Source organism: Triticum dicoccoides, chromosome 2B (assembly GCF_002162155.2).
Source record: "Triticum dicoccoides isolate Atlit2015 ecotype Zavitan chromosome 2B, WEW_v2.0, whole genome shotgun sequence".
In the NCBI taxonomy this organism is placed as follows: Eukaryota; Viridiplantae; Streptophyta; class Magnoliopsida; order Poales; family Poaceae; genus Triticum; species Triticum dicoccoides.
The window spans coordinates 200,068,669-200,077,157 of record NC_041383.1 but is presented as its reverse complement, the minus strand read 5'-3'; the positions used below and the strand labels follow the sequence as shown (position 1 = coordinate 200,077,157).

Genomic DNA, 8,489 nt, shown 5'->3' with positions numbered 1-8,489 from the left:
GGCCTCTGCGACCCTGGCCACAACCTCCACCACGCCTGTGACTAGCACACCCTGTTACAGACGCCATCAACACGCCCTCCGCCGGCCTTCCGCTTCATGAGCGTTGCCTCCTTTGCGGTCTTCACTTTGACGTGGCGAGTTTTTCGCATGATGAGTTGATCTTCCGGGTGAGGGTGATGCGAGGATCCTCCTGCACCTCCACCACCTCCATCACGGCTGGTTCCTCGTCCGGTTCCATGAGTCGGTGGCGGCGAAGAAGAAGAAAGTGGGAGAAAAGGGCGGGAATTGGGTGGAGAGCAACGGGATGGAAGAAGAGAGTGGGGGTTTTGGCGTGAAAATTGTGCGGGATGCAACAAAGGGGCGGGCTTCGCCTTCCTTTTTGGTGGGCCATGGGTGTAAGAGTCCGACGTGTCTCGTGTCTGGACTCCTGCAAATCCCCCCTCCCCCACTTTTGGTTCCAATTTGCGGAAAAAATAGGAACCGCTTGGCGGACCGATGCAGGCATGCGTTGGATGGCTTCCAGGATTCGAACCGCGCGGTCTGGGCGTATGCGGGCGGTTTGAGGGTCCGCGTTGGAGATGCCCTTAGTACCTCATCTAAGCACCTGTGCATTGGAAGATGCCTAAGCTACACCCTACATCTCTCCCTTCATTAACTATTATGCCGCATCAACAAAATACCAATGAAACAGTGCTAAGCAACCTGCATTGGGAAATCCCTTAGAGCATAGTCTATAGTGTAGCCAATAATCTGCTATATGGAGTTGACATGTCACTTATATTTAACCTAATAGCCCATTCATATAGTATTTAGTCATACTAGTATGTTATACTATTAATATATGGCCTACATCTTTCTCTCACAAAGCGAGTTGGAGCTCATGCTATAGTCGGCTATAAGTTTATAGCCCGCTTCTCTTTTCTCTCCTCTCCTCTCTCCTCCAACTAGACATAAATCTGATGTGACATCTCTTATAGCCCGTTTACGTCTCTCGATTGTGCTTGCTCTTACCTACACTTGCTTAATGAATATATATTTCTTTGAAGAAGAGAATAAGATTTGACTTATGCATATTGTGCACACGGTCATATGTTAGCATTGAGTATACATTGTAGACCAAACATCAATGCCCAACTGACTAGTAGCTTATAAAAAAATAAAACAAAAGATCCAATGCCACCCTGCCTTGCAGCAATATCTCCAAAAGCATACCACAAACCTCATGACCATGTGCAATAATCCACATACTGGCATGTAAATGAAAAATGAAAAGTACGCTACTCCTAGAGAGCCTTCAAAAGGAACCACCACAGGTGTTGATGGGTCCAACCATTTGTCGAACTTTGGGATTTTCTCAGCCAACTTTCGAGTCAACACCTTCAACAAGGCCATAATGTATGTAAGCACGTCGACAATGCCTGATCCAAAGACGAGATCATGCTTTTTACTTGGAGACTGCATAATTTTTGTTGAAACCATTAGTACGAGCAACTTCTCTACTAGCTGACGCCTTCTCATTGGCCAGATCCTGGCGCTTAGAGATCCCCAAGGCCCACCTACGCCATTGGAGAAAACACTAGAATCATGTTGATGATCTCGTCTCCCTGAATCTAGCCATGGCTAACATCCCCACCAGTTCGTTCCCGTCATGTGAGAGGGACGACAAGTGGACAAAGGAACCTCGGTTGCAGTCACCTCGTCCATGCCAATATGCTTACCTCACCGACCGAGAGCCCAACTATTGTCATCACCAACCCGGACCTCTGCCACACCCACCGGCTTCCCCACACCACGACGTCCAGGAGCACCGCCACCAGATCAATCCACGCCAGGGCCGCCCTCGGGAACCCCACGGTATGATCCGTGCCGATCAGGCCGCCACGTCTCGTAGATAGCCCCGATCGGCCCCTCCAATCAAGCGAGGTTCGCCCGCTGGCGTCCTACGGTGGTGGCGAGGGGAGCAAGGGAGGAGGATGAGGAGGGTCGAGGTCTTGCTGGTGCGACCCCTCTAAGGACGACCGTGTGAAGTGTTTTATTTTCTCCCCAAGTCGGTATTGTGGCTTGCTTAATTGTCTACTCCTAGTTATATTCGTGAGGCGGATTAGCTTGTAAAGATGATCTTAAAGCAAGCAAGTCTGGATCGATCAGTGTGGTAGATATGCACAAATCCTCCATTTTGACCGAAGATATTCTATAATTTGAGTTTATAACTTTATCACAAGAAACATTAGTTGCGCGCTTGGGTTTCTTCAATCCTAAACTTGGGGTACATTGTACTCTAGAATGAAAAATATTATTGTAAGCTTGTACACCTTGCTGACCGAGACTCTTTTCATAGCCAATCATGTGCACTCCAGAGTTGTCCAACCTCACTCTTGCCTAACTTGGTATTTGGGGCCTACTCTTAGTTGTGACCTATGCAGCTGCACCACGTCACTAATCTACTCCCTCCGAGGGAGTATATATATACATGAACCTGTAGGAACACTAAATTCCAAAAAAATAGTATAAAAACAAAAAAAAGATTTATTTTTATGAACATCAACAGAAGTTTTGACATCCAGCAAAATTTCGCCACAAAGGGACATCCGCATAGGTGTGCGCTCGAAAAACCGGAATTGAATGCTCCAAAATGAGACTTTTTGAGTCTTGTATATTTTTTGGTATAGGCCTCCACGGATTCTTTTCAAGGTAATTTGTTTCAGAATGTCAGAAAATTTGTTAATGTTTCATCTACAAAAAATTCCTGATTTTTTTGATTTTATTTACTTTTTTTAGAATTTACTGTTCATACAGATATGTTTGTGCCCGGGAGCAGATAGTCCTGGTATATACACTCTTATACACCTTGATGAACTAAATCCTCCGTCAAAAAGACCTGACATCTGCAACTAGACCAAAATTGAGTGCTCCGAAATGCATCTTCTTGAATCCCGGATTACGATTATTTTTTGTATAGACCTCAACGGATGTTTTCTCAAGGTGAAAATTTTCGGAATCTTAGAACATTCGTCAATGTTCATCTACAAAGAAGATCAGTTTTTTTTATATTGTGTTTGCTATTTTTCTGAAATTTACTGTTTATGTGGGTGTATTTAACTATTTATGCTCGGAGCAGATAATCCATGTATATGCAGAGTTACACTCCTTGATGGACTCAATCCTCCGCTAAAAAGACCTGAAAACCCCATGGCCGGGAGCTTGCGATCCCGGTAGAGCAGGGATCCAAAGCGAAACAAACAGCAGAGAATTTTCTTTTCCACAATCGAGTAATTGTCAACTTTTGAGTGGGTTAACGTATACATGACTTATGATGATGGCGATCTGATTGAAACAACAAAAACCACATGACAACCATTTGTGCATTTGGCGATGACAATGATGTGGTTTCTTGGGCACTTTTCTCGACAAAAAGACTTGGATCCAGCACGCAATCGATCGGGTCGAGTCGATCGCAGCTGTTGGACGACACGTACACGGCGTTACTTTTTCTATATGTAAAAAAGAAGAGAGCAAGTTGCTAATGCGACGAGGCTTGTTTGCATCTCATTGTAGCGTATGGCTCCTGGTTAGCGTAGGGATTACTTTTTGTTAATCCCCAACTTGCAAGCCATAATTGACCCGTACGTGGTATAGTACTGCTGAGTGCTGACCTCTGCCAGTCTCAGTTTTTCTTCGGAACTATGCATCCTCCATCGCAAAAAAGAAATGAAAAATAAATGAAACTATGCATCCTGACAGAAACGCCATTGGTCAGGTGCTTGGTGTGACTCCGTGCGTGTTCGGCTGCTGATGTTGTCTATCTTCCGTTAAACATTGCAGAAAATAGATGATGGCGAGGGCGCTAGGCGATGGTTGTTGGCACAGTTCGGTCGAAGCCTTTGCTCGAGTTGAGTGCTCCTCTTCGACCGCCGCCTGCAACGACATGGCTCTCTGCCACGGCGGTGTAGATCAAGGTTTATTTTTTTCCGTTACATGAAAATTTGGACTTCGCTGAAATATCTTAATATTTAGAATTGCATGCCATGAAAATTGACCTAATTTAAATTTAATTTGAAGTTAGTTTGAAATGACACCGACCAAAATTTCGAATCCTAGGCTAGATCACCCCTCTCGTCTCGTGAATCTAATTTTCCGGCAAGGTTTAATCCAGTGTATTTTTTATTGCTCCTGCTTTTTTATTTTTTGCTAGAAACTTTTGATCTATTTTTTTTAATTATAGCAGTACAACAAACACCAGAAATAATAAAAATTACATCCAGAAACATATGGACCACCTAGTAACGACTACAAGCAGTGAAGCGAGCCAAAGGCACGCCGCCGTCAATGCCCCTCCCTCACCGGAGCCGGGCAACCGACACAACTCCCCGTAGTGTCGTTAGTCGTACTACGTGCAATTACCACCGACCATATATATAGCAACGTCCTCCCATTACGTCCATGCTCTACCCCGCGTACGGCGTACAGTGATGATTTCATGATGATAGCCTGTCTGAGGGAACTAATTCTGCACTTATCTCTAATGACAAAGGAGGTATTCCGGGAACAATCTCCCCTCAAATGTCCCCTTAACCAGAAGGTGCTAACGGGAATATGCAGGTGCATGTGGCAAAAGCGCAGGCAGGCACATGCATGCGCAAGGGAATTTCTCGTGGGCCTGCCTGTCCAAGGCAAAGAAATATAAAATGAAAGGAAGGAAGCGAGAGCAACTCGCAAGCACCAGCAGACAGACGACGTGTAAAAGCGCAGAAAGGTCCACGAGGCCATACCGGGCGCCACTCAATTTGGCCAACTTGCTCGCCGCCGGAAATCAATCAGGCCACCCTCTCCTCTCATTTCACATCGCCTCATGCATCTTCTCTCACCCAAATATCCATGTACTTGTTGTACCGCCACTTGACAAGTAGTTTATGTTATCCACCGACCAGACCAGACCAGGCCACTACCTCCACGACGCCAGCCAAATCGGCGCCGGGGTCGGCCGGCGTCGTGTGTCCCCGGCCGGCCCACGCCGTGCATGCATGCATGCACGCCATGCCACGCCGTGCATGCATGAACCTCTCCCCCCGGCGAATATTGTAGACGCGACTTGTGGCTCCATCGATCTCGTGCTAGCTACTCCAGTAGAAAACGGAACACGGGTACTCATCATCATTATTGTAGTCTTCTGCATGCGGCCCATTCGTACATGATGCATGATGGACGGCTCAGAGCCTTACGAGTGTGTACGTAGGTTTGTTCCTTCCTCCTTTTTTTTTTCTTACTACTACTTTGCCGTGAGGATGCATGAACCAAATGGTCGATGGAGTAGCCACACGTCGACGGCACGGTGTAGCACGGTCTAGAAAAATTCGGACAAAGACCAAAGGAAAAGGGGCGCGTGGGGAAGGAGCGTAGCGTGCCGCCTGCCGGTCAGGAGAATCCAGGAAATATCGGCATGGCGTGACCGGGAGGGATGGGATCGGAGGAACGAACGTAGCCATCCACGGGGTTAACTGGGAACATGTGTCGCCCGAGGGGGACGGAGAGAATCATGGCTCGGATGGGTCATGGGTGGACGCCGCACGGAGAAAGTGGATGTAACTTGCACGACAACAACTCCTCTTGGACACATGGGTGGATGGGGAAGCATGCACGCAGGCCGCGAGAGTGAGGTTTCAGCGCCTCGCTTATCCGGTAAAAGCGTGCTCGGTTTGAGTCAATGGATTCTGCCTAGCGAATGTGGAAACGTCGCTCCCTGCGTGTGCGAGCGGACCCTGGCCGCCGCTGCCGATGGATTCTTTGCCGGTCGAAGCTCGTTAGGTGGTGACATTTTCAAGGTTGATTAAATTTATACTAAAAAATATAGTACTTAATATCTACAACACCAAACAAGTTTTAGTAAGTGTCTTATATATATAGTGAAATTTGATTTAGAACAAAGCTAAACCCTTTTTTAAAAATAAAACAACGCTAAACCTTCAAACAACATGGAATAAAATGATAGAATACCGAAATAAACAATGTATAAAGCCAATATGCTTTGGGAAAAGGTACGAGAGCAAATACAATAAGGTGATGTAGGCAGACTTTAAGGCATTAAATATTGTATTTTTGCTGAGTTGGAGGAAATATAATAAAAGAGGGAAGAATAGCTGGCTATAGATAAACAGTCAGGTGCAACACATGCTCCTAAACACTATGTGAGAGAATGAGGCAGACCATATTTATATCTAACTGTTGTACTTGCCGGCTATAAGGTTGGTTATAGATGACATGAGAACATCATATAGCCAGTAGCAAGCTGATATTAACCATGCTCTGATAACGCTAGCTACAAAGATGACTTTAGGTATTACCTAGGTAAGCATTAATCAACTGAAAAGGAGCTCAAAAGCACAAATGCAATTGCCGGAGTCACAAGATTACAGACTAGAAAAGAATATACCATAAAACAGACCCAAATGTTTGTCAGCCCATAGAAATCACCATCAAACAAAGCTACCCGTCTTTCATTTACCAACCAACATGGCACACGAGTAACACGCACAGAAACTGGAGCATGTGGACAAAATCATCGCATGAGACTACATGTAAGCCTAAATTAAACTCGAATATAACTACAACTAACGCAAAATAAATAGGTAAAGTAGTACGCTCGATCAGTTATCAGCAACTCAACTTACTATCTGGGATCGGAAGGAAATTCTGTTGCAGTTCAAAGGTTTCTGTGCCAGGAACATCTCTGAACATCGGTTTGCAGTACATAGGGAGTAATAAACTGCAACGTGTGACTGACAATGACCTCGGCTTTACCAAGATGAAAGAAAATGGACTTGACAACGAAAGCAGAGGCCTCCAAAGGCTACTTGACAAACTGATTGCAAAGACTACCAGGGATTAATTTCACCAACAGCAGAGAAGGCAGTAATCAAGGCATCCACGGAGAAATTCAGTACCGACTATAGTTAGCTTCGAGGGAGAAACCTATATAGTCTTTCTCTAATCCTGATTAAGCAATCTGATCCATATTGTACAAATGTGGGAGGTAAAATACAACATGACATGAAACATCATCCACTACATCTACCCAGAATCCCAGAACGACAAACTGGTCGCAAGTTCGCATCATAGGGAACCAGCAAGGAAAGAATCTGACGTGCTGACCTTCTGAGGAATGATGTTAGGCTTTTGTAAGTAGCCTTAGTTTCCTGTCATGCTTTATCATTGAACTTACAGTCTCTACGACCAACACGGTCTGTAAAAAAGAAAAGGCAAACATTAATTATATAATACATATGTCAAAAGGGCAAGTAAGAAAAACTGTACATACTACAATCCCTCAGCATTCTAAGTTAAGAAACACAACTATTCTAGCTGAGATGTTACCTGAAGGAACAATCAGTCAGCATTCTAAGGAACATTCAATATTGTGCTCACACAAAGGGATAGTTACCTGAAGGCAGGTATAAGCTAAACCAGTCGCAAAGTAGAAATTTGCGTTACCAGTACCCTGTGAACACTGTGATGTTAGTAACAGTACACAACATGTGTGTGTAGAAAGAGAGAGAGAAAGAGAGAGAGAGAGAGAGAGACCCTCCAGATCCATAGGTTATGCATGACAGGGCTAAGGAGAGAGACTCCAATATATCCAAAAAACAAGAAGAACGTGAATTGCATCTCTGCAGGATGAAATTAAAGAGCATTAACTTCTTACGATATTACACACTAATTCAAAAATATTCGATATCGGCAGTTTAGGTACCCGCTAATTCATTGGCGAATAGGCCTAGAAGTCCTAGATATAGAGCTGAATCTCCAGCCTTCAAGATAAGCATGAATTTAGGAATAAAAACAAGAGAGCAAAACATGAAACTAAACTAAACATCAACCTTATGCAGCCACTATACTCACCGAGGGATAAGATTTCAGCATTGCGACAATTGCTGTGTAAACAAAGGCAAGGAAGAACGGTCGATGCTTCAAACGGATAGCCAATGGCAAGACCATAAAAATGATGTTCATATTAAAGACTATAAGAAAGAAGCTTCTGAAGAAGTCGAAGACTTCGGCAAAGAAATACCTGCATTAATTCTCAAACGAATTAGATTAGTCAAACTATACTTGGGTTCCAATTACACTTTCTTGAGACTTACCATAACACACCAATATTTGGTGATAAATCCTTCACTGTAAGGATAAAGCCATATGTCCTGCAAAACCAATGCACACAAGTCAATAATAGGCATTTGGTAACAGATAAAAGCCAGTCAATTGCAACGCACACAAGTCGATACTAGGCATTTGGTAACAGATAAAGGCAGTCAATTGCAACAAAAGACAATTTTGACTAAATGAGGCCCAACAACAAAGTTGAAATGTGGGGAAATGGAGAGGATAGGCGATAATGCTGATAAGAGTATGCAAATATCCAAAATCAAATTGAATTCATAAATAAGACTTGTATTCATTTCTCCTTTAAAATTCACCATGAACGGGGAAAGTTAACT

General features: G+C 44.2%; 1 protein-coding gene across 4 annotated transcripts in view; it reads right to left on the bottom strand.

Annotated features, from left to right (window-relative positions):
- Positions 1-6,824: 6,824 nt before the first annotated feature.
- Positions 6,825-8,489, bottom strand: part of LOC119363049 (phosphatidylinositol glycan anchor biosynthesis class U protein-like) — a 6,374-nt gene continuing 4,709 nt past the window's right edge. For 3 of the 4 annotated variants that reach the window (XM_037628352.1, XM_037628353.1, XM_037628354.1), the window contains 6 exons: positions 8,136-8,192; positions 7,894-8,062; positions 7,745-7,802; positions 7,576-7,661; positions 7,436-7,492; positions 6,825-7,237 (listed from right to left, as the gene is read on the bottom strand). In XM_037628352.1, the coding sequence (XP_037484249.1) occupies positions 7,163-7,237; positions 7,436-7,492; positions 7,576-7,661; positions 7,745-7,802; positions 7,894-8,062; positions 8,136-8,192 (502 nt within the window). In that variant the 3' untranslated portion in view covers positions 6,825-7,162. Of the gene's footprint in view, positions 7,238-7,368; positions 7,493-7,575; positions 7,662-7,744; positions 7,803-7,893; positions 8,063-8,135; positions 8,193-8,489 lie in introns of all 4 variants that reach the window. The other variant, XM_037628355.1, reaches the window with a different exon arrangement.